The 26,304-nt window shown below is 43.4% G+C and overlaps 1 protein-coding gene across 2 annotated transcripts; it reads left to right on the forward strand.

Moving 5' to 3' along the window:
• Positions 1-1,257: 1,257 nt before the first annotated feature.
• On the forward strand, positions 1,258-24,715 carry ZBTB21 (zinc finger and BTB domain containing 21). Of its 2 annotated transcripts, XM_032276807.1 has the most exons (3): positions 1,259-1,431; positions 17,462-19,077; positions 19,681-24,715. In XM_032276807.1, exons 2-3 carry the CDS (start codon positions 17,475-17,477, stop codon positions 20,673-20,675), a joined length of 2,598 nt encoding a protein of 865 aa, XP_032132698.1. In that variant the 5' UTR covers positions 1,259-1,431; positions 17,462-17,474; the 3' UTR covers positions 20,676-24,715. The 2 variants fall into 2 exon arrangements, with proteins under 2 accessions (XP_032132697.1, XP_032132698.1); XM_032276806.1 differs by having other exon boundaries at positions 1,258-1,431; positions 17,462-24,715.
• The last annotated feature ends 1,589 nt before the right edge of the window (positions 24,716-26,304 follow it).

Here is a 26,304-nt window from a genome sequence, read left to right on the forward strand (position 1 = left end):
GTAGGAGAAAATTTTTAGGTGCAAGATTCTTTATTTAAGACTAAGAGTCCTCTTAAAATTAGTCAAACTAAAACAATCGACAACAGAGCTGTTAACTCTTCGGGAACAACTTTTGTGTCAATCTAATGCTCTTTCACGTACTTCCCAAACATTTCATACATTTTACCTAGTGCATACATCCAACTTTCAAGGACTGTATTTGGAAATCAGCAGACCCTTGACAATCATTAACAGGGGCTTCACCCCGGCGTTGGAGAGTCTGCGGGAGGCACTCGCCCTGCACCTGCGGCCCGCGCTGGGAGAACGTGCGGAGGGAGGCTCTGTTCAGCCGTCTCCGCCGCGCGGCTTTCCCCCCGTCGGTGCTGACAGTGCGGCATTTCTGTTACCTAATCTCTCGTTCTGACTGAAAGCGAAGCAAGTTTTCTCATCAACGGAGTTGTAACATTTATGCAGGAAAAAGATCACAGCCCCCCGAGACGATGAGCGGCGCGTCACGGAAAGTCTCCGGCTGCTTGCGGGTCGCTGCGGACGCCCACCGGGGGTCAAAGCCGGGCCAAGGGAGTCACCCTCGGACCGACCCCAACTGCGCGGGGAACGAGCCCGGACGCCCCGGCCGCGGCCGCCAGGTCCCCAGCAGGGAGGGGTTCCCCGCCCAGGGGCCAGGTGGCGTCGGGAGGAAATGGAGGCGCGCAGAGCGACTCTGGGCCGGCGCCGCCCCCGTGCGCTTCCCCGGCAGGCCGCGAGCGAATGCCGCCGACCCGAGGACCGCAGGGCCCCGCTCGCCGCCCGCGCCCGTCGGGAAGCCGCGCGTCGCTCAGGCAGTCTGTCGAGGTCGTCGGCTCGGGGCGTCGCCCGCCGTCCGCCTGGAGCGCGTCCTCCCCACCGAGGGACTGAGCGGCCGCACCACGCATCCCGCCGCGCCGGAAGCCGGGACCAGGGGCGGCCCCGCCGGGCAGGACCGCGGCGGAATGACCCGGGGCGACCCCGCAGCACGGGCGCCTCCGGCAGGCGACAAAATCCCCTGAGGACCGACGCGCTCCTCGCCTGGACGGACTCCACCTGGCAAGGGCGCTCGGCCCCCTAGCCGTGGCCCCCAGCCGGGCCACCTCCCCTCAGGGCCGCCGCGGGCTCCCCTCAAGGACCGAGGGTGAGGGGTGAGGTCGGCGGCGACCGCTAGGCGCACGGCTCCAGGCGGGCCCACCCTCCCCCGGCCTCCAGCGCCACGCGCCTCCCTTGCCCCGCCCCCCGACGCCCGGCGCCCAATCAGAGCGCCGCGCACGTGACGAGCGCTGCCTGCGATGACCTCATCCCTGGTGTGGGATGACGTCAAATTCAAGATGGATGGAATCACAGCGGCAGCGGCGGCTGCGGCGCGCGCGAGCCGAGTGTGAGCGGAAAGGGGCCCGGCGTCTGCCTCGAGGCTGAAGACCGGTGAGTAACTGTCACGCCCCTCGCTCTAGGAGAACTGCAGGGCCCCCTGGGAGGCTACAGCCTCCCCGCAAAACGCGGCCTTTCCTGACGTAACTCTGAGGTGATTTCTCTCCTCTTTTTTCTCCACCAGCGGGTTGCGGGCTCCGAGCGCTTCTGCGCGTGCGCGGGGCCTTGGGCACTCACCGAGCATGCCCCAGGTTCCCACGTAGCCGATTGTGCCTTCACACTGCGCATGCTCTCTGCCCGCACTTGGCCTCGCCCTCACGTTTGCGCATGCTCCATTCTCTCACTGGCTTTACTCCTCGTCCGGGCTGAGCAGCCCCTCGGGTAGCGGAGACGCCTGGCCTGGGCGCGCGCCCCTCACGCGGAGAGGTTGAAATGCCTCGTGGAGAAGGGCGCGTCCTCCCGTTCCGGGCAGGTGTTGAGGGCCTGCGGCCCGGGCGGCGAGGTGCGCGCGGGAGCTGGCCGGCGCCCTTAGGGACCCCGCACCTGCCGCGACGCCGCCGCTCCCTTCCCGGTCCGGGCCGCAGCCCCGCCGCCCAGTCCTCGGCCCGGTGGCCGGAGCGTGACCGCTCGTTGCCCGCGGGTCGCTCCCTCCCCGCTCCCGGCCCACCTCCCCGCCAGGCCCCTCCCGCGGACGCCTGGACCTCGCGGCGCGTTCCTTCCCCTCCAGAGCCCCTGCAGACCTTGTCTGGGACCTCCCGGCGGTCCCGCAGAACACAGCACCCTCCGCTGGCCGGGAGCTCTGCTGCTCGGCCGGCGGCCGTCTCCCGCTTGAGAAGTCCCCTTCCCCTGTCCGAGGTCTGCGGCCGGAGGGGCAGGAGTCGAGTCGCGGCCCAGACCCCCGCGGCAGCCGCGCCACGTCTCCTGGCTTTGGGGGGACACGCCCCGTAGTCCATGCTCAGAGGCTCCTTTTTTTCAATCCTAGCACAGCCCCCGGGTCCTCGCACTTTCCCCCGGTTGCTATGCGCTTCCAGCCTCGAGGGCTCCGCGGTGTGGGAGAATTCAGCAAGAGAGCGCGGGGTGTTTAGACAGGTATCCCGGTGGGCTTGCCTGACAGAGAAGAGGGGAAAAGGGAGACTTCACACGGCTGGGTTTTTCCTTTCGTGCAAGCGCTCACAGCTCTGGCAGCGAGCCTCCGAGGACATGCGTGTATTACAGCATAGTCCAGCGATTGTTCACATGATGACCCCGAGGACTCAATTAAGTGGCTTACATTGTGGTCCGCATACCTTGTTTAAGAAGACAAGAAAGTGGGTTAATCCCTTTTAGAAAGGTTTCTCATGGAAAATTATTTTTTAAAGTGTTCCTCTTGTGCTTGAAGGAGCAAATCATCCATCTCTTAGGACTAGTAGTCATTAAGTTTAAATTTAAGCACCTCTAAATTTTGATGTCAAAAAGTCAAAATTTGACATGTTGGTTTACTTAAAAGTGTCTTTTAATTTTTCCTTTTTAACACTATTGAAAATATAGTGTGCTTCATTTTGTGCAAATAGAAGTTGAAGAAGATATAACCCCTGCCCTCGAGGAAGTTACACTGTTATATAGGAGGAATATTAGATGTGTACACTGGTAAGGAAAAATTGTAAATAACAAAATAGGGTTTAAATTATTAAAGTCTCTCGACAGAAACGAGATAATTGAAGGGACAATTTTAGTTGTCCCCAAAGGCAATGGAAGTAGGGAGAGCAGATTATAAGCTATTTAAGAGCTAGGTTTGACCAGGTCCCAGTGATAGGCTATAAAGGAAAGAGAAGAGATTTCTGGTTTTGGAGCCTTAGAGGCTGACAGCACACGAAAGTAAATCAGGAATATGTGAGGACAAGCAGATGTGGAAGTAGGGGCGAGTGGAGGGTAAGTACCATGTTGGACCGGAGGGTATACTGTGATTCAGTTGTTCAGTAGGTACCTGAGAGGCTGGAGCCTCAAGAGTCTTAAGCAGAGACACAGATTTGGGAGTCATCGTCCAGTAGTGATTAAAGTCACAAAGTCTCAGAAAAAGTGAAGAATACTGCCACATGCTGGGGCTCTCTAACAGATGCTGGAGAAATAAAGGTGAGCCAGTCCAGGTCTTGAGCCTGGCCTCAAGTTTGTTGATTTCTCTCTCTCTGCCCAAACCCAGCTTGCCAGGCCTTGTACTGGGCATCAGGGATACATGCATACAAACAGGGGTTCTTCCTTTAGGGAGTCCCCAGAGGGACACATGTAAAAGCAGATTAATCGAAGAAGTTGTTGTGTTACTACAGAGAGATGAAGTATTGTGGTAGTTTAGGTGACTGAGCTGCTGGCTGGGGCAAATTATAGGAGCTTTGTAGAGTTGGTGACATTTCAACTGGATCTTTCTGTAGAAGTTATCCAAGTAAAGGAAAGGGAAGAAAGATATTTTGGGTGGCAGAAACTGGACATGCAAGTTTGTAGAGTAGATGGTAAGGAGTATCCGATAAGGGTGGAGAGATGAATTGTAACCAAAGCATGACAAGTCTTGTATGCCACTCTGCAGTTTGGATTTTCTTTAGGAATGGAAAAATCAGTACAGTACTCTAAAGCAGGGCAGTGATGTAATCAGCTTTAGCAAAACAACTAACAGGCATAATTTTCACTCCTGCATTTAGTTGGAGTGAAGAGTACAGAAGAATCAAATATTTGTTGTTGTGGAAGATAACATGTTGAACATTGATAAGAATGCCAAAAGATACTAAATAGATTATCAGTCTTTAAATAGCTTCCAGTCTTCTGGGGAGACACAAGTGACTAACAATAAAGGCAGTAACTAAACACCATGTAAATGGTGCTGAAGTTGAAAGGAGGAATTTGCACATTATAAGCTGAAGTAGTCAGGGAAGGTATATTAGTTTGCTTGAGCTGCTATAACAAAGTACTGTAGACTAGATGACCTAAAATATTTCTCACAGTTCTAGAAGCTAGAAGTCCAACATCAGGTTGTCAGCAGGGTTGGTTTCTTCAGAGACTTCTCTTTGGCTTATAGATGGCATCTTCTTTTCCCTACTTGGTCCTTCCTCTGTGCATGTCTTTGTGTTATTCTTCCTCTCCTGTAAGAACACAGTTACATCGGTTTAGGGTCACCCTAAAGCCCTCATGTTAACTTAGTTACCTTTTGGAGACCTTGTCTCCAAATACGATTACATTCCGAGGTACTGGAGGTTACATCTTTTTTTTTTTTTTTTGTCTTAATTTATTTTATTGCATTTTAGGCTTTGGGGTACATGTGAAGAACATGCAAGATTGTTGCATAGGTACACACATGGCAGTGTGATGTGCTGCCTTCCTCCCCATCACCTACATCTGGCATCTCTCCCCTTGCTATCTCTCCCCAACCCCCCACCCCCCACCGTCCATCCCCTATTTCCCCCCAACAGACCACAGTGTGTAGTGTTTCCCTCCCTGTGTCCATGTGTTCTTATTGTTCAACACCCGCCTATGAGTGAGAACATGCGGTGTTTGATCTTCTGCTCTTCTGTCAGTTTGCTGGGAATGATGGTTTCCAGGTTCATCCATGTCCCTACAAAGGACACAAACTCATCTTTATCATGTAAGTTTGGGAGGGAATGGGGTCACAATTCAGCCCATAGTGGAAGATTTTAGAGAGGAGTTGGAGCTCCACTTGAGCTTTGAAAGGTGATTAATGTTCTGAATAGTGTACTGAGGAGGGGTTTAAGTGAGTTCTAGGACTTTCCACATTGGGGAATGGAAGAAGTCAGATGTGTAGGTTAGGTCTCAAAGATAAAGTATCTGGAGCAGGAAAGTATCACAAGGGAATAACTAAGGGAAATAAAGTTTTTTTTGTTGTTTGTTTTTTTGTTTTTGAGATGGAGTCTCGCTCTTGTCACCAAGCTGGAGTGCAGTGGTGCAATCTCGGCTCACTGCAGCTTCCACCTCCCAGATTCAAGCGATTCTCCTGCCTCAGCCCTCTGAGTAGCTGGGATTACAGGCGCCTGCCACCATTCCCAGCTAATTTTTGTATTTTTAGTAGAGAGGGGGTTTCACCATGTTGGCCAGGCTGGTCTCGAACTCCTGACCTCAGGTGACCTGCCTGCCTTGGCCTCTCAGGGTGGTGGGATTGTAATCCCATGAGCCACTGCGCCCTTAGCATGAGCCACTGCGCCCAGCTAAGAAAATTTTAAAAGTCATTTGAAATCAGATTTTATAAAGCCCTGTAGTCATGTTATTACAATTTTAGCCTTATGGAGAACAATTGTTTTTATTTTGTTTTTAAAAAAGATCAAACCTTACTCTCTTCATTCAGATCTTAGGTCTCAGCTGAAATATTCCATCAGGGTACTTTCTGACTATCCTTTCTAGGCACTAAATCCAGCGATAGCACCATATTTATTTCCACCATAACATTTAGCTCAATCTGAAGTTATCTTTTTTGTTGTTTCCTTAGTTAGCATCTGATTTACCTCACTAGAAGGTGGAGGTTTTGTCTGTTCGGTGCACCACTATATTTCAAATAAATCTAACCTTGCCTTGTACAAAATAGGAATTCAGTAAATAAGTTGAATTAATAATAGAAATATTTAATGTGTGTGTTGGGTGAACGATCAAACCTTTGTTCTAAGAAACTGTCTAGCAGCTGTATTAGGATGGGTTTGAAAGGCATGACAGGAACAGTGAGTACCACGTGGAAATATATTAGGGTTCTTTAATAACAAGAACAGAAACTGCCTGGCTTGAATTTCCATTCAAGTTTATTGTAAAGATACAGGGTTGCTCTTGGACATAAAAGAAAAGCTGAAAAACTGGGCCAGGAAGAAGAATAAAAACCAAGCTAACTCCAGTAATCTATGTAGCAGGCACTAGGAAGGTTGCATTTTCAGGCCTCCACCGAGATAAATCAGCTTAATTTATTTATTGCCTTTGTCATTTTTCTCAGGATTCATGTTCCAAGGACAAAGTTTCTGATTGGTTTAGCTTTGGTTGTGTGGTTTGCCCAGAGCTAGGGAAGAAGAGCACATCAGACTGTAGCACACAGTGGGACAAGAGCAGTTCTATAGCAAAATCATGGGGCTGTTAACAGGAGGTAGGAATGCTGTGTGGTGGCTGGAAGGAAACAGCAAAGGCTATGACCAGAGGCTGCTCTGCTAAGGTGCAAAGGAGCTTGAACTATGTTTGAGCAGAATCATTCTGCCCAATGTGGCAGAGAAGACACCATCAAACCAAAATCAAGCTCCCTTGGTAGAGATTGAAAATGTGGTGAAATGGAATACAAGATAGTAACATGACTCCTCTTGAAGGGTTGGATAAGCTAGTCTAGGTTTGAAATCTGAGGATATTTGCATTGTTACCAAGTGGGTGATGACAAGACCAAAACTGAGGCAACTTCCTATCACCATTGAATAGTAAAATCAAATGGTAGGTGTTACAGCTAAATCCTGAGATGAGGGTTTGGGAATAAGCAGTCTGTGTGTGTTTATATTCCAAAGTAAAATGTAGATGCTTTGGATTTTTAACTAGGTGTTTGCCTTGTGTTACATACATTCATTCTTTTTTCTAGTTTAATAGTTAGGACTATAGAAGCAATCCCTAGCATTCCAAAGGACCACTGTTCCAGAGTTGAATTCTAGGTTGATGTTGGATGTAAACAGACATTTTCCTGTAGAACTGGTAGTAGCAGTTTTGTGGCTAGTTTGGGAGCCAACTTAATTTATAATGTACCTTAGCTATGACACCAATCCAAGTAGGTGAGATTATTTTGGTCCCTTTCCATTTCTCTTTCTCAACCCCTCACTCACCCCCAGTATCCTTCTGAGTGCCAACTTGTGCTTTACTTTCTTCTGCTTCTGTCACTAGAATGCTCTGTATTTGAAATTGCCTACTTTCCCTCTCCCTCAAAAATCTTAATTCCATACAACTGATTTAACATTGCATAAAGAGGAAAGTATTTGTATTGAATTAATTTATGGTAAGATATGAGACTGATATGATGGCTGAGGCCTGTAATCCTTGCACTTTAGGAGGCTGAGGCATGCAGATCACCTGAAGTCAGGAGTTTGAGACAGCCTGACCAATATGATGAAACCCCGTCTCTACTAAAAATACAAACATTAGCTGGGTATGGTGGCAGGCACCTGTAGTTCCAGCTACTCAGGAGGCTGAGACAGGAGACTTACTTGAACCTGGGAGGCAGAGATTGCAGTGAGCTGAAGTCATGCCACTGCACTCCAGCCTGGGTGACAGAGCCAGACTCTGTCTCAAAAAAAAAAAAAAGGAGTCCCCCACCCCCTTAGCAGTTATTACCTAAGGAATTTGAAGTGGTACTATGAAATAATCTTTTGGAATCCAGTTGGGAAGGGTTTCGTAGCCACTCCAGGGAATTGGAACTTGAGGCCAGAACAAGCCCTTGAAGTTTTTAAGCCCCAGCAAGGTCAGATGAGCATGTCTGAAAAGTGTCTGTAGGAGAAATGTAAAAAATGGAACCTTTAGTATTACAGGTTGAGTATCCCTTATCTGAAATGCTTGGGACTAGAAGTGTTTCAGATTTCAGATTGTTTGGGTTTTTGAAATATTTGCATTATACCCACTGGTTCAGCATCCCTTATCCAAAAATCCAAAATGCTGTAATGAACCTTCCCTTTGTGCATCATGTTGTTGCTCAGAAAGTTTTGAGTTTTTGGATTAGAGATATTCAGCTTGTATTATAATTGTCAAGTGAGTGATGAGTCCAAGCCTTCCTTGGTGTTCCCACTGTTCACTCATCCACCCTTCTTCCCCCAGGCCAAATATATTGCTTCCTGAAATCAGTGTACCCATAGCATTCTTTACATCCTTCATTAATTATTGTCTGTCATACCATGGAAATGTGAGCTACTGGAGAACAAGAAGCAGGCCAGTTACTCATCTCCGCAGCACCAGCACCTCTTGTGATACATGGTGAATAGCAGGCCCACACCAGCATCTATGAGAGGAAGAAGAGAAGAAAGGAAGATGTGCGTGTGCCACATGGGAAGTGCTGAACATACTGGGGCTCTCAAACATGTTGCCTCTTTTGTCCTTCATAAAAATCCTATGTGGTGGGTAGTGTTAGCTATGTTTAACAGGTAAGGAAACTAGTACTCAGAAATGTGGAGTCATCTTTAGAAAGTTACATGCCTAATAGCTGGCAGAACCAGGATTTGAGACAAGTAGACTGATTTGAAAGGCTTTTCCATGGAACTGTAAGGTCGTCTGTTAGCTGTTAACCATAAAGATTCTGTCATTTTGAAATTTCAGAAAACATGAAGTAGAAACAATCTAGGCAGGCTTTGGGAAGCTATTTGTGTGTGAGGATCAAAGTGATAAGCAAGCCGGCCCTATTTCAGAAACTGGTTTTCCTGAGGGGTTTTCCTCTTAGCTTTTTCTTTTGCTCATAAATAGACCTTTTCTTCCAAGTTTCACCCACTTGTTTTTTAAGAGCTCCAAGGTTTTTCCGCCATGACTGAAGTGGCAGAACTTCTGCCGTGATGAGTCAGGTAGAGATGAGCCGTGGAAAGGAGAGGTGCAGATGGTGGTGGCAGCAGTGCATGTTTATGTGTAAGATGTGCTGCTTCTGTAAGTTGGAGGCCCTGATTACTCATAATGAAAACCTGCATGGAAATTTGGAGTGATGTGCCAGCAAACTTATGAGTCTTGTTTTGAAAAATACACTGAGGAAAAGTATACCCAGCAACAAAGCTCGCCTTATCTGAGGGCAGAAGAGCAGAGAAATCAAAAGTTTTTGAGGATTCAGTCTGCACAGCCACCAGCCACAGAATTTTGCTGGATTATCTCGTGATCTTCAGCAGTTGTGATTTCCCCCTTTTTCTTAACATTCCTAATGGAGCATTTTATATTTTTAGGTAATTGTTAAACTCAATAAATACACCGTCATTAAAACACAAAAATTCACTATGTTAATTGTTTGTTTCCAGCCAGAGTAGGAAAGGGTATACTGTTTTCAAAGCTTAATTGAGTTAAAATGTGAAAGCAAGGGCCTTAACGTGAAGGTGAGGGATCTGCATCTCCCAGCTACCTCTTTCTCCTATCTCTAGACATCTAGAGTCTCTAGATCCTGGGGTACTGGGGAGAATCAACAGTAGATGACCTATTTTAGCCCCCAAAGCACTCATACCTCCATCTTCCTCCAACCTCATAGGTGTTTCCTCCCCTATGTGTACCCTTAGATTTCACCAGACAGTCACCTGTGGTTCCCTTAGATTCCTCTTGCTCTGTCTTGTCTCTGTGGTGTTGCATGTACTGCAGCCAAGCCAGCTGATGTGAATCCTGCTCTGCTACTTACTGTCTGTATGACGTTGAGCATGTTACTTAACCCTCTGTGCCTCAGTTTTCTCATGTGTGGAATGGAGATGATAATAGTACCTAACTCCTAGGGTTGATGTAAATATTGAGCTAATACATAAAAAGCGTTTACTTTTGTGTATGTGACGGAATAAGCTCCCAAATTTTAGCTGTTATTAAGTGCCTAGTTACTATTCTACTGAATGGAATGGAAAATAAATACTTGTTCTTTGAAATACCCTTCATTCTTCCTACCTGTCATTCCCTATAGAACATTGTTCGTAGAAAGCCCTTCCTGGCCACCATCTTACCTGGTTCTGATGCCTGTCGTCCATACTGCATCCCTACCTCTGCCAGTATCCTATCTACTGCTCAGCATACTGGAGTAGGCTGATTAATTGAAATTGACTTGTCCTCTTCCTGCACAAGACCTTAAGCTCCATAAGGCCAAGCCATACTTGTTAAATTGATATCTTCCATGTCTAGAAGGGTTCTTACACACACCAGACAGATGCTAGCTATAAATCTATAACCGTTTGGGTGACCTTAGGCAAATAACTTGACCTCTCAGTGCCTCCGTTTTCTCATTTGTAAAACAGGATTGATGGCAGTGTCTAGTTCAGAAGATGATATGAGAATTGGAAGTGGAAACTGGAGGCAGTATCATGTAGGGGTCAAGAGCTTAGCGTCTGGAGCTAAGCCAGCTGATGTGAATCCTGCCCTTCTACTTATTATCTGTGTAACGTTGAGCATGTTTCTTAACCTTCTGTACCTCAGTTTCCTCATCTGTAAAATGGGGATAATAATTGTATCTATCTCCTAGGGTTCGTGTAAATACTGAGTTAATACATAAAAAGTGTTTACTTTTGTGTATGTGACAGAATAAATACCCAAATTTTAGCTGTTATTAAGTACCTATTTACTGTTCTACTAAATGGAATGGAAAATAGTTATTCTGCACTGAGTATCAGGAATTTGGACATTCTGAGGCACTTTGCAGGCAGGTGGTCTCATTGATGACTCTAAATGGAGGTTATAGGAAAATTAAGTTTTAAGTCCCCAATAATTTTCAGGGACAGTGAGTATTTCTCTTAAAACTTAACTCTGAGTGACTTTATTATTGTCCCCTAGTTCATGGATGTTTTCATCCAAAGAAGATAGAAACCCGTGATCCGAGAAATCTGAAGCAGTGACTAGAGCAGAAATAGGATCATGATACTTTGAATGATGTATAAAGAGGAACGTTTCTAAACAAAAGTGATACAAATGTTGCTTTTTAGCCACAGGGTGCATATGGTCTATGCAGCACCATATGCTTCATGTCGAAGGATGTAGAAAACTCCCCTTGGTTTAGTGTTCACTCTAAACCAAGGGGAGGTTTTAGTGTGAAGTGGTTAGTCTTTACCTGTGCTTCAGGTTCTTTGTGTCTTAGTTTGGATTCCCCTAAAAGCAGACCCCAAGACAGGGATTCAGATGTAGATGTTTATTTGGGAAGTGATCCCAGGAAGCACAAGAAAGGAAGTAGGGAGAATAAGGCAGAGATGGAGGCTCATAAAGGGAACATCAATGAACAGGTTGCTGCTCACATGTAGGATATCAAAACTGACCTCTTTAAAAAATCTGAACTCCTGATTTTTCTGTCAAACTCCCATTTTTCCTAAGAATGCCCTTCCAGTTATTTTGGCAGAATCCTTAACTGCTCACCTTCTGTTTTCTCCTGCAGTCTGTCCACTAGACATCCTGATGACTGACTTTACCTCCATTGCCACCACCCTGGTCCCAGCCACCATACTCTCTCATCTGGGTCATTACAGTGGACTGCAAGCTGGCCTGTAGCTTCCACCCTAGCCTATCCTCTGTTGTCTAATCTCAACAACAGAGCCAGAGCAATTGTTTAGAAACATAATTCAGGTCTTTGTCATCCCTCTGCTCAGAATCTTCCAATGGCTGCCCATTTCATCCATGGTGAAAAATAAAGTTCTTCTGGAGGGCTCCCAGCCCTAGACAGTCTTTCTGCTTAATGCCTCTCAGATGGTCTCTTGCATGACTCCCAGCACTCACTGCTCTAGCTCTGCTGTTGCCTTAGCTTCTCCCTTTGTTGTGGTGTTCTTCCTCCATTTATCTCTATGGCTCATCGCTCGCATCTTTCACATCTCTGATCCCATTTTGATGAATGAATGACGTGAGAAGTTCCTGGTACAGTTAGGTACTGTGTATGAGTGGTAGAGACCATTATTAATACCTTATTTATTTCCCACAATAGCATTATGTAGTGGCTGCTAGTATTCAGCTTATTTTATAGTGAGGTAGACCGAGGCTCAGAGAGGTTGGTTAGCCTAGAACACTGGCTCTCAAAATATCTTGATTGACCCACAGGAAAGAATACATTTTACTTCTCAATCCAGTCCATGCTTGTTTATGTGGATATGTACATATATATAATAGAAACAAAAGTTTCTCAAGCTCATAATTAGCCTTCTGACATTTTCTACTCTCTCCTAGTCATTTATTTTTTAATTGCTAGTTTTAAACCACCAAATTGAGTTTAAGAACCCCTTTCGACAAAGACTTGCCCAAGCCTTTAATTCTGTATCTGTTGCTTTTCCCTGTGGCAACATCTGAACTAGCTTTGTCAAAAATTATTAGCGGTGAAAAATGCTCAGTGCCCAGCTGAGTCAATCATGTGTAACATTATACACTTATTTATTTTTTTGCTGACCTCTGTAAAAGATGGTAAGGGTTTCTTTATACAAATAGATGTAAAGAAAGTATAGTAGGATTAAGGAAAACTTAAATGACTAACAGAGAAGAAAAAGGAAGGGAAATTATTAAGCATTCACAAATGAATTTAAAAAAACAAAAAGAGGAATTAAAATTTGCCGTTTACTTTGAAAGGATGGTAGGCAGGAATGGACAGAAACTTAGTACAGTCTGAGCAAAGCAGTTATTTGTGGACAGGCTAAAGGCATCATCCGTAGAAGCAAAGTCCTGTGTCTGAATCCATTAAATTGAGTTGCATCTTAGCAGAGAGTCAGAAGAAATTGTATACCTCATGTGGCCACTCCCAGGTTGTCAGCCTAGGAGACTCTGGGTTCTTCTGAAGAGCCTGGCAGCTGGGGTAATCAGGAAGGGCCAGAAGATAACCTACAAATGTGCTGGAGTCAAGTTTAGTTCATCTATAGTTTGCCCTCTAGGGAAAGATAAAACTGTCACAAACATTCTTAGTTACTTGGGATCCATTTAAACTTAAAAATAAATGTCTTAACAATGTTTGAAAGAAAATATGGCATTGTAAAATAAAAGGAATGAGCTGGGCGTGATGGCTCATGCCTATAATCCCAGCACTTTGGGAGGCCAAGGTGGGCAGATCCTGTGAGGTTAGGAGTTCAGGATCAGCCTAGCCAATATGGTGAAACCCTGTCTCTACTTAAAATACAAAAATTAGCTGGGCATGGTGGTGCATGCCTGTAATACCAGCTACTCAGAAGGCTGAGGCAGGAGAATTGCTTGAACCTGGGAGGCAGAGGTTGCAGTGAGCCAAGATTGAGCCATTACACTCCAGCCTGGGCAAAAGGGCGAGACCCCATCTTTAAAAAAAAATGAAAAGGATGAGGTGTTAGAGGAACAGAAGCCTAAGTGAAGGGTCAAATGCAGGGAGTCAGGCATTGTCTCTGCATGAAATGGCTTTGTCTGTATCAAGAGTATAATCAGGTTAATCTGCCTTGTTCCTTTGATACTGAGTTAGATGCCTTTTAATCCTGCAATTTCTGAAAGTTAACTGCATAACATTTGTTGAGTTTTCTTTAGATGAACTCTTTGCAACAGCCCTGCAAGAAGAGGGCACAGTTGTCGTTCCCATCTCACGTGAGGAACCTGCCACACTGAGAGGCTAATAGAAACACCCAAGGACCATCAGCCAGCCTGCAAAGAGCTGGCGTCTCAATTCAAGTGTCTGGCCCCAGAGCTTGCACTCTGCCACTAGGCCTCCTCTTCTTAGTTTTAGATTTGAAGAGAATTTCAGTGAAATCTCAGTTTAAACTCTTTAATTAAATTTAGAGCCAGGCTAGTTTCCTTTATTCTTTAATACTTCCCATTTTTTTTTTTTTTTTTTTTTTTTTTTTTTTTTGGAGATAGAGTCTTGCTCTGTTGCTGGAGTGCAGTGGCTTAATTTTGGTTCACTGTAGCCTCTGCCTCACAGGGTCAAGCGATTCTCATGCGTCAGCCTCCTAAGTTGCTGGGATTACAGGTGCATGCCACTAACCTGGCTAATTTTTGTATTTTTAGTAGAGGTGGGATTTCACCATGTTGGCCAGGCTGGTCTTGAGCTTCTGACCTCAAGTGATCTGCTTGGTCTCTTGGCTGAGCTCAGTGGCTCATGCCTGTAATCCCAACATTTTGGGAGGCTGAAGTGGGGGGATCTCGTCTTTTTTTTTTTGAGACGGAGTCTTGCTGTATGGCTAGGCTGTAGTACAGTGGCGCATTCTTGGCTCACTGCAACCTCCGACTCCTTGGTTCAAGTGATTCTTCTGCCTCAGCCTCTTGAGTAGCTGGGATTACAGGCACGTGCCACCACGCCCAGCTACTTTTTCAGTAGAGACAGGGATTCATCATGTTGGCCAGGATGATCTTGATCTCCTGACCCTGTGATCCACCCGCCTCAGCCTCCCAAAGTGCTCAGATTACAGGCGTGAGCCACCACCCCTGGCCAGGAGGATCTCTTGAGCCCAGGAGTTGGAGACCACTTGGCAACATAGTGAGGTCCCATTTCTTTAAAAAAAAGAAAAAGAAAGAAAATAGTTTATTTTCACGATGCTAATAAAGACATGCCTGAGACTGGATAACTTACAAACAAAAAGAGGTTCAGTGGACTCACAGTACCACATGGCTAGGGAGGCCTTATAATGATGGCAGAAGACAAGGAGCAAGTCACATCTCACGTGGCGGCAGGGAAGAGAGAACTCGTGCAGGGGAACTCCTCTTTATAAAACTATCAGATCTCCTAAGACTTACTCACTATCACAAGAACAGCATGGGAAAGACCTGCCCCCATGATTCAGTTACCTTTCCCTGGGTCCCTCCCAGACATGGGGAATTGTGGAAGCTACAATTTAAGACGAGATTTGGCTGGGGACATAGCCAATCCATATCTTTCCACCCCTGGCCCCTTCCAAATCTCATGTCCTCACATTTCAAAACCAGCCATACATTCCCAACAGTCCCCCAGAGTCTTAACTAATTTCAGCATTAACTCAAAAGTCCACAGTCCAAAGTCTCATCTGAGACAAAGCAAGTCCCTTTGCTTGTGAGCCTGCAAAGTCAAAACCAAGTTAATTACTTCCCAGATACAGTGGGGGTACAGGCATTGGGTAAATACAGCCATTCCAAATGGGAGAAATTGGCCAAGACAAAGACACTACAGGCCCCAGCAAGTCCAAAATCCAGTGGGGCAATCAAATCTCAAAGCTCCAAAATGATCTCCCTTAACTCTGTATCTCACATCCAGGTCACACTGATGTAAGAGGTGGGTTCCCTCAGTCCTGGACATCTCCACCCCTGTGGCTTTGCAAGGTAAAGCCCCTGCTCCTGGCTACTTTCATGGGTTGGTGTTGAGTGTCTGTGGCTGTTCCAGGCATATGGTGCCTGCTGTCAGTGGATCTAGTATTCTGGGGTCTGGAGGATGGTGGCTCTCTTCTCACAGCTCCACTAGGCAGTGCCCCAGTGGGGACTCTGTGTGGGAGCTTCAGCCCCACATTTCCTTTCTGCACTGCCCTAGCAGAAGTTTTCCATGAGGGCCCTGCCCCTCATTAAGGGGACACAGCCCTGCAGCAAACTTTTTCTGAACATCCGGATGTTTTTATACATCCTCTGAAATCTAGATGGAGGTTCCCAAACCTCAATTCTTGACTTCTGCATACCTGCAGGCCCAACACCACATGGAAGCTGCCAAGGCTTGGAGCTTACACCATCTGAAGCCACAGCCCAAGCTGTACCTTGGCTCCTTTCTGCCACAGCTAGAGCACCTGGGACACAGGGCACCAAGTTCCTAGGCTACACACAGAAAGGGGTCCTGGGCCTGACCCCAAAACCATTTTTTCCTCCTAGGCCTCTGGGCCTGTGATGGCAGGGGCAGCAGCAAAGGTCTCTGGCGTGCCCTGGAGACATTTTCCCCATTGTCTTGGTGATTAACATTCAGCTCCTCTTTACTTATGCAAATTTATGCAGCCAGCTTGAATTCCTCCTCAGAAAATGGGATTTTCTTTTCTGTCGCACTGTCAGGCTGCAACTTCTCCAAACTTTTATGCTGTGCTTCCCTGATAAAATGTAATGCCTCTAACAGCATCTGAGTCACCTCTTGAATGCTTTGCTGCTTAGAAATAGCTTCTGCCAGATACCATAAATCATCTCTCAAGTTAAAAATTCCACAGATCTCTAAGGCAGGGACAAAATGCTGCCAGTCTCTTTGCTAAAACATAACAAGAGTGCCCTTTGCCTCGGTTCCCAACAAGTTCCTCTTCTCCATCTGAGACCACCTCAGCCTGGATTTCATTGTTCATATCATTATCAGCATTTTGATCAAAGCCATTCAACAAGTCTCTAGGGAGTTCCAAACTTTCCCACATGTTCCTGTCTTCTGAGTCCTCTAAATTGCTTCAGCCTCTACCTGTTACCCAGTTGCAAAGTAGCTTCCACATTTTTGGGTATTTTTTCAACAGCACCCCACTCTACTGGTACCAATTTACTGTATTAGTCCATTTTCTTGCTGTTAATAAAGACATACCCAAGACTGGGTAACTTACAAAGAGAAAGAGGTTCAATGGACTCACAGTTCCATATTGGGGAGGCCTTATAATCATGGTGGAAAGCAAGGAGGAGCAAGTCACATCTCACATGGCAGCAGGGAAGAGAGAACTTGTGCAGGGGAACTCCTCTGTAAAACCATCAACTCTCGTGAGACTTATATCATGAGAACAGCATGGGAAAGACCCACCCTGTCATTCAGTTACCTTCCACTGGGTCCTTCCCACGACGTGGGAATTGTGGGAGCTTCAATTCAAGAGGAGATTTGGTGGGGACACAACCAAACCATATCATCAGGCAAGGTGGCATGTGCTTGTGGTTCTAGCTTCTCAGGAGGCTGAGGTGAGAGGATTGCTTCAGCCCTGGAGGTTGAGGCAGCAGTGAGCCATCATGGTGCCACCGCTCTCCAGCCTGGGTGACAGAGACATACCCTGTCTCGTTAAAATAAAAGATAAGGGTCTCAAGACCTGCTTTGCAACCAATTGTTAACAGTTCACATTATGTTTGAGTGTATATATAGTAATACAACCAATTTTCTTTCAGAATTATAGACTTCAGGGGTTTTGATAATTCATACTTGTTTTCTGAATTGATAAGGAATAGAGCCAAGCATCATATGGATAAGGACCCTAAATAATGAACTTTTATTTTCAAATATTGCTTCCATATCCACCCATCAAGTTCTGGCAGCCTTTTTGATGGTATACAAATACCTATGTTATAGTTCCTGCAGTTCTTCCATTTTAATGAGGACCTGCTTAAACCACAAGACTTATTTTACATTTTCACCATTATTTAAATAAGATTGTTCATTCATAAAGCTTCTGTCAGCCTATGGTCTGCTAAATATTAGCACCTATGCAAAGACAGCTGATGTTTCCTGCTCTTGAGGAGCCCTTTATTCCATGGGGAACTTTTCACTGCATTATCTGTAGTAATTTTACATTTTGTCTTTTAGGTAAATTCAAGCCATGGAGGGATTACTGCATTATATCAACCCAGCACACGCCATTTCTCTCCTAAGTGCCCTGAATGAGGAGCGTCTCAAAGGACAGCTGTGTGATGTGCTGCTGATTGTTGGAGACCAGAAGTTCCGAGCTCATAAAAATGTCTTGGCTGCCAGCAGCGAATACTTTCAGAGTTTATTCACAAATAAGGAAAATGAGTCACAAACTGTATTTCAGCTTGACTTCTGTGAGCCAGATGCTTTTGATAATGTTTTAAACTACATTTATTCTTCCTCTCTGTTTGTTGAGAAGAGCAGTCTTGCTGCTGTGCAAGAACTTGGCTATAGTCTTGGGATTTCCTTTCTGACTAACATCGTTTCTAAAACACCTCAAGCCCCCTTTCCAACGTGTCCTAATAGAAAAAAAGTGTTTGTAGAAGATGATGAAAACAGTTCTCAAAAGAGAAGTGTCATTGTTTGTCAAAGTAGAAATGAAGCACAAGGAAAAACTGTTAGTCAAAATCAACCCGATGTAAGCCATACTTCCCGGCCCTCTCCTAGCATTGCAGTCAAGGCTAATACCAATAAGCCACATGTCCCCAAACCAATTGAACCACTTCATAATTTGTCATTAACTGAAAAGAGTTGGCCGAAAGATAGTTCTGTGGGATATGCAAAGTCTCTTGAGCATTCTGGATCTTTGGATGATCCTAATAGAATCAGTTTGGTGAAAAGAAATGCAGTATTGCCTTCAAAGCCTCTGCAAGACAGAGAAGCTATGGATGATAAGCCAGGTGTGAGTGGTCAGCTTCCAAAAGGAAAAGCTCTAGAGCTGGCTTTGAAGAGACCACGGCCACCTGTTTTGTCTCTTTGTAGCTCATCAGAGACTCCCTATCTATTAAAAGAAACTAACAAAGGAAGTGGTCAAGGTGAAGATAGAAACTTGTTGTACTATTCAAAGTTAGGCTTAGTGATCCCATCCAGTGGATCTGGTTCTGGAAACCAAAGCATTGACAGGAGTGGCCCGCTTGTTAAGAGTCTCCTCAGACGGTCATTGTCGATGGATAGCCAGGTTCCTGTGTATTCACCCTCCATAGACTTGAAGTCTTCCCAGGGATCATCTTCGGTGTCCAATGATGCACCAGGGAATGTGTTGTGTGCTTTATCTCAAAAGTCATCTTTAAAAGATTGTAGTGAAAAAACAGCCCTAGATGACAGGCCTCAAGTGCTACAACCACACCGCCTCAGGTCCTTTAGTGCTTCTCAGTCAACAGACAGGGAGGGAGCCTCCCCTGTGACTGAGGTGCGCATAAAGACCGAGCCCAGCAGCCCGCTGTCGGACCCCTCGGACATCATCCGCGTCACTGTGGGAGATGCGGCAGCAACAGCAGCTGCCTCATCTCCGTTGGTCACGAGAGACCTGTCTCTGAAAACAGAAGATGACCAAAAAGACATGAGCAGACTCCCAGCAAAAAGGAGGTTCCAGGCGGACCGAAGATTGCCATTTAAGAAGCTAAAGGTGAATGAGCACGGGCCTCCTGTGTCAGAAGATAATTTTGAGGAAGGCTCAAGCCCTAGTCTCCTTGATGCAGATTTTCCAGATTCTGATTTGAATAAAGATGAATTTGGTGAGTTGGAGGGGACGAGACCAAACAAAAAATTTAAATGCAAACATTGCCTTAAGATCTTTAGATCAACAGCAGGTCTTCACCGTCACGTTAACATGTACCATAACCCAGAAAAGCCCTACGCTTGTGACATCTGTCACAAGAGGTTTCACACCAACTTCAAAGTGTGGACACACTGTCAGACCCAACACGGCATAGTGAAGAACCCATCACCAGCCTCTAGTTCACATGCTGTTTTGGATGAAAAATTCCAAAGAAAGCTGATTGACATAGTGAGAGAGAGAGAAATTAAGAAGGCCCTGATCATTAAGTTAAGGCGCGGCAAGCCTGGTTTTCAGGGACAGAGTAGCTCCCAAGCACAGCAAGTCATCAAGAGGAACTTGAGATCTCGAGCCAAAGGAGCTTACATTTGTACTTACTGCGGAAAAGCATACCGCTTTCTCTCTCAATTTAAGCAGCACATAAAAATGCATCCAGGAGAAAAACCCCTTGGAGTAAATAAAGTTGCTAAACCAAAAGAGCATGCTCCTCTTGCAAGTCCAGTAGAAAACAAGGAGGTTTACCAGTGCCGCCTCTGTAATGCTAAGCTCTCTTCTCTCCTAGAGCAAGGAAGCCACGAGCGGCTATGCCGGAATGCGGCCGTCTGCCCTTACTGCAGCCTCAGGTTTTTCTCACCCGAGCTGAAGCAGGAACACGAGAGCAAGTGTGAGTATAAGAAGCTGACCTGCCTCGAGTGCATGCGCACCTTCAAGTCCTCTTTCAGCATCTGGCGGCACCAGGTTGAAGTCCATAATCAGAACAACATGGCACCCACCGAAAACTTTTCTTTGCCCATTTTGGACCACAACGGTGATGCGACTGGTTCTTCAAGGCCCCAGTCCCAGCCTGAACCCAATAAAGTAAACCACATTGTCACCACAAAAGATGACAACGTGTTCAGTGATTCTTCAGAGCAAGTTAACTTTGACTCGGAAGATTCCTCTTGTCTCCCTGAAGACCTTAGTCTTTCCAAGCAACTGAAAATTCAAGTCAAGGAAGAGCCTGTGGAGGAGGCTGAGGAAGAGGCACCTGAGGCCAGCACAGCCCCCAAAGAAGCAGGTCCTAGCAAAGAAGCCAGCCTGTGGCCCTGTGAGAAGTGTGGGAAGATGTTCACAGTACACAAGCAGCTGGAGCGTCACCAGGAGCTTCTGTGCTCTGTGAAACCATTTATTTGTCACGTGTGCAACAAAGCTTTTCGTACTAATTTTCGACTCTGGAGTCACTTCCAGTCGCATATGTCTCAGGCTTCAGAGGAACCGGCACATAAGGAATCTGAGGTGTGCCCTGTTCCCACAAACTCTCCCTCTCCACCACCTCTGCCACCACCACCACCACTGCCCAAGATCCAGCCCTTGGAGCCTGACAGCCCCACAAGCCTATCCGAAAACCCAACTCCAGCCACAGAAAAATTGTTTGTGCCCCAAGAATCAGACACCCTTTTTTACCATGCCCCACCCCTTTCAGCAATCACATTTAAAAGACAGTTTATGTGTAAACTTTGCCACAGGACATTCAAGACTGCGTTTAGTCTTTGGAGTCACGAACAAACGCACAATTGAAAAACCAACACTTTTTACGTATTAAGAAATTTCAACCCGAATTGTGAAATGTGTCATGAGAAACAAAATATTTTTTGCAAGAATAATAAAGGTTGGAAATGGATATGCTTGAAATTAAGTTTGAGACAAATTGATAATTACTTAGTAATGTTCTTAATCAACTTTAGAAATACACCCTTTAAAATATTGTGGTTCTGGACCTATATTATAAGAACAAGATGGTTTGATTTCACTAATGTTGAAATTGGATTAGTCTTGATTGTGTGCATGGTTCCTCATTCCATGGTGTCAGTATAATCATTAATTGAGGTTTCTGGTTTTCTACTGATTTGTAATTAGTGGAATACTGTCAAAGTATTCTTTCTTTTGATTATTTTAGACACTTGAGTTCTAGTTAAATCTTAACCATGTTCTTAAGTCCAAAATATATCAGGAAGAAGTGGAGTAGTTTGCAGTATTGATTTAGATCTTAGACTACTTTAGCAATAAAAAAAACAAATTTCAACTTTAAAAAGTTATCCTGACACTTGATGAAAATAAATATTTGGTATTTTGTGGTCATGTAGAACTTCCTTTTGTATGAAAGTTGTGAGAAATTTAAATCAGCAATAGTAACACTTAGATTTTTATAAACAAAAACTTGCTCTCAGTCACTTAATATAATAAATGATAGTTAAACTCTGTGAAAGACCTAGGAAATGAAAACATAATTTATGGAAGTTCCCTATAGCAAGTTTATAAGGGCTTCAGTAGTGATAGACATTGTAATAAAAACTTGTGCCATGTTATACATACACTGCACCACGATCTAAATTCAGACCAGCATTTGAAGGACTGCAAATGTTTCATTTCCTCTGATTTATTATACTGTCACAAATTGAAAATCTGAGTGTAGTTAGGACAAAAAACAAAGCTAACATAGGGCACTAATTTTGATTTTAACATTAGTATAACAAATAAGGTGGGGACATATATTTAAATAGATCACAGACTCGAGTCAGCACAGCTGATCTAAAATAATAAATTACCATTTCCAGAGAATTCAGAGCAGAGGATTCAGGAAACTGCAGTTTCAACATGCTTCCCAAGAACAATATATACGATACACATTTTCCTGCCTCTCTTGTCTTTTTTGACAATTTTTTAGAATTTGTTGGGAGTTCGGTGGTTAAAATCATTGGCAAGGCCATTCTCTACATCATTGCTCAATATGTCAAAAATAGGTATTAAAGCACTATCAGTGGTCCAAAATTAGTTTTAGCTACTTATTTTGGTCTGTGGGGTTTGCGCTTTTCTAAGAATACTACGTAAAAATTTGTCATTGAAAGCCTTTCAGTAGGTTATCCAAACTTCAACGTGGTGTTTCAAAAGGGAAAATTTTTACTTGTGGAGGTGGGAGTTAGATGTATAAAAAAATGAAACTACAAAATCCTTTTAAGAAAGTAATACCAATTTAGACTTGAGTTTGTGTCACAACCTGTTCTTTCAGATTAAAAAAAGTCAACTATCATTAAGAAATAATTTTAAATTTGCACTCTAGCAGAAGATAACTCTGTACCCATCAATCTCATTACCAACATTCCATACCAGTGGTAGGAAAGATACTCTCATTTTTTATTGAACCAGACATTTTTATAAAATACTGATTGATTTTATAGACATTATATACGAAATTTTGCCTTGCATTCTTTCACTTGAAAAATCTCTAAAATCTCACAATATTTTAGTAGTTACTTCATATTCTTAAATTTGATGGAGAAGGGAAAATAAATTGCAGTTATTGATTCTTGCCATCTTTGTTTTCTTAAGGAAATCTATGCATTTTAAAGATTAAAGCATGTGGCTTTACATGAAACATTAGGAAGGATTATTGTACATTGAATTCATTCCCTATATAATGTGGTATTTCTTACTCTGATCATCTTGGTAGCTGTCACTTCTTCAAAAGAAGACAGTTTCCCTGAGTAGTCATCACCTACATGGCCATTAGAGTATCCATCAGTGATAATTCCATGATACAAAGTATCTTGGCATTGTAAATTTAGTATCCCAGGACTTGAACCTTTATGCTACATTTTCAAAAGTTTTTTAAAAATATTGTTAATCACTAAAAAAAAATATTTTTGATCTAAACATAGGTTCTGCATATCTTAGATTTTAAAAATTACTGGTGTTTTGTCTTCACTTTTTTGTCTAGGCAAGGAATATAAGATTTCAAATAAAATTTTGAACCAAAAGCATTTATAATGCAGTTCTGGTTTTTCTATTACTTTTTATACTGTACTTTAAAAGCATTAGGCTGAAAGAGTTTATTTTGATGGTCAAAAAATATGCTTCCACTCATAACTATTTTAAATGTTAAGAAGTAAAATAATGAAAGATATGTTAATTATTGAGTAAAGTTTTTTAAGAATGTTTATCTCAGCCAGTAGGCAAATATTTGGTGTTAAACAAGTTGGTCTTAAATTGTTGCAACTCATTAACTAGTGAAGATATTCATGTAAATATCTTTAAGATTGTAATTAATTTTGAAAATGTAGAAAGCTCATTCCATGTAAGTATGCAGGATGCCTGCTTTTTTATGCAGTTGTGGAAAGAATGTAAAATGTTTTAATATATTCTTTGTTAATCTAAGAACGTGATATTGAATCATTTTCTTTATGTGGGAGAAGGAGGGAATAACATAAAACATGTTTTTATCACTCAAAGTAAGCAATGGAGGTAACAAATATTGTGTGTTTTAATAGTAATACTTCAAGATTTGTAGAATATTCACCTTTAAAACTAGTTAGTAGGCATTTATAATTTTACCAAAAAATTAACAATTCAGCAGTGATGTTCTTTGCATTTGTGGGGAGACGTATGATGTTCTTGGTTTTCTGGTTTGGAATGGAATGTTTATAGCCTTGCCTGTAAAAATATGCCCCAGCACTTAGTGACCTTTTAAATCCGTATGTAGCTCCATCGGTGCTAATGAGAGTAGCTGCTGTGAGACAGGAATAAAATGTGTCCGTTCACCGAGGTGCAGTGTGATTGCATCTACAAGGCCGACTGTCCCATCAGGGTGAGGGGGAGATGTAAGAATGAACAGATCCAAAGTTGGCCTTTATCCCCTCCAATTGGATTTGTGCACACGTGCATGCGTGTGTGTATACAACTGTAATCTGGAAATTTAGGAAGTAAAATTATTTGAAGTTTCTTAGTAAAAAGTAATTAGGTATAATTCCAAATACATTTCTGTATAAATTTTATCTAATTAACTGGATTACAAGTCAGTTTGTCAATTTACAATGTCTCAGTGATGTTTCTGCAATAATTGTGGAATGCATTATTAATTTAAATAATGCTAACACATTCTTTAAAAGTGTTTTTTAACACTGACTACTAAACTTTAAGTTTTAAAAATAGGTTTTCATTTATGGCTTTTCGTGGCTTTAGCACTTTAAGAAGTTTCATGTTTTTGTGATTTTTAATAGGCTCTTTCAGTGCATCTCAGCGGGTACTCCGGCTTGTGGCATTTCCATGTGACTGGGGAGAAAACAAAGTCGGTGTTTAGATTCTGGAGGAGAAAAAAATGAGTTAACAATGTCAGGTGTTTTTAAAAGTTCCTCTTAGAGACAGTCTTTTGGGAACCAAAGTATTTTACTGTAAATCTTTAAAGTAACACAATTCAGTGCTCTTTCATCATTTGTTAGTGCTGTCCAGATTTTTCACACAGCTATACTCAGTTAATACTAATTTTCAACATTAGTCCAAGGCTATTTCAAGTTTTCCATTGAATATATGCTTATGGTTAAAAGAAAAATAAATGAATGGTTTTATAATTCTGTATATTTTGTCATATGCCTTAGCAGAGTAAGTCATTTTTCAATTTTACTTAGGAATAAGCTTTTTCGAACTGAAAATTCATGGTAAAATAGGATTTCTATCTAATGTTAATCCATTGCTTATTTGTATTCAATTCTGTTGTCTGTCTACTTTGCTTAAATGTTTACTAAGAACAATTGGAGTCAATAAATTTGTACTGTATTTTGCTTTGAGTCAGTCTCAGTGATATGGTTTGTACTTTGATAATAACCATTTGCAGCATTTACATTTATGAAAGTCAAGATAAAATCCTCCTATTTGGGTAATGTGAATAGCCACTTAGGAGTTGTGAGAGATTTAATTTTCCCCTGTTTCAGGTTGCTTATAGAATTAAGATTGTATTAAAGCCTCAGTTGCACTTTGGGAGGCCGAGGCGGGTGGATCACGAGGTCAAGAGATCGAGACCATCCTGGTCAACAAGGTGAAACCCCATCTCTACTAAAAACACAAAAATTAGCTGGGCATGGTGGCGCGCACCTGTAGTCCCAGCTACTCGGGAGGCTGAGGTAGGAGAATTGCTTGAACTCAGGAGGCAGAGGTTGTGGTGAGCCAAGATTACGCCATTGCACTCCAGCCTGGGTAATGAGTGAAACTCCGTGTCAAAAAAAAAAAAAAAAGCTTTTAGTTAATTGGGCACCACAAATACGTGATGATTGAAACCACATACCAACCATCTTTGCTCATCTGCCATTTTTATTTGAGCTAGCAGTTTTTAAGGTGATGGAGAAGAGGTAAATGCAGAAAAAGAAACATTTGAAGTACCCTGCATTGATATTTCTGATAGCAATTGATAAACCAGTTTTATTTGATAATCTAAAGAGTTCAGTGTCATTGCTTTTTTTTTTTTTTAATTCTAATGAGGCTTCTCTGTAACACGGGTATATTACTTTTTTAAAGTTTTATTAGCTTTCCCTGTAACGTAAACAACTGAACTGTAGATAATCAATACCGCCAAGCTGATTGGAAAATAAGGAATTAGAAGGTATAGGGATCCACAGTGGGTTGATCAGTGCTGATTCTCGCCTTCTTGGGCTTGCAGTTCTTGGCTTCTGACGGTTCTGTTGTCCTTTGCTGACATCCTAAACTGCCTTTCTTGGGAGCCTCTGTCTAAAGTATCTTGAACACACTGTACCAGGAACAAATTATATGTTTTTAAATTTTTCTTCTGCTTTAACGCTGTCATTTAACTTGTCACCAATTATTGGTGGTGGGTTTTTTTAAATTATTTATTTTGCCCTTCTGATTTTTTTTTTTTTTTGCCTTGTTTTTATTGCTTTTAGGTTTGCCCACCCCTCCCTTTTTTTAAGCAACAACAGGCTTTGTGAGGCTTAGGATTGTTGCACCCTGCATCCTCTCAATCTTTGGCACATCCTCAAGATAGTAAATAGTGTGGTGGCAAAATCATGTCCCCAGTGTTTAATATTTTCCCCAGCCAGAGGCAAAATCTTGGCTTATTCTGTATGAACTGGAGCTCTCTGAACTTTGGAAGTTGAGTAGCAGGTGTTCCTCATACATCGTGTATGTGGGAGAACATTTGCCATATTGTCATAGAGGCACTTTACAAATACAGCACGGTGAAACCCTGCTGCAGCATGCATGTGGGTGTTGTGCTGTTGGCCATCAGTGTCCACAGTAGGAGAGCTGTTGGTCAGTTCATCCACCTCATGATCACGTAAGCCCGCCTTTTGTGCAGTGTCTTCAATCCCACTTGTGGCTGGTGTCATTTCCTCCAGAAAATACTTCCTGGCCCCTTCCCATCTGC

The sequence above is a fragment of the Sapajus apella genome, unplaced genomic scaffold (genome assembly GCF_009761245.1).
Source record: "Sapajus apella isolate SASKATOON/1434 unplaced genomic scaffold, GSC_monkey_1.0 scaffold8, whole genome shotgun sequence".
NCBI classification, from domain to species: domain Eukaryota; kingdom Metazoa; phylum Chordata; class Mammalia; order Primates; family Cebidae; genus Sapajus; species Sapajus apella.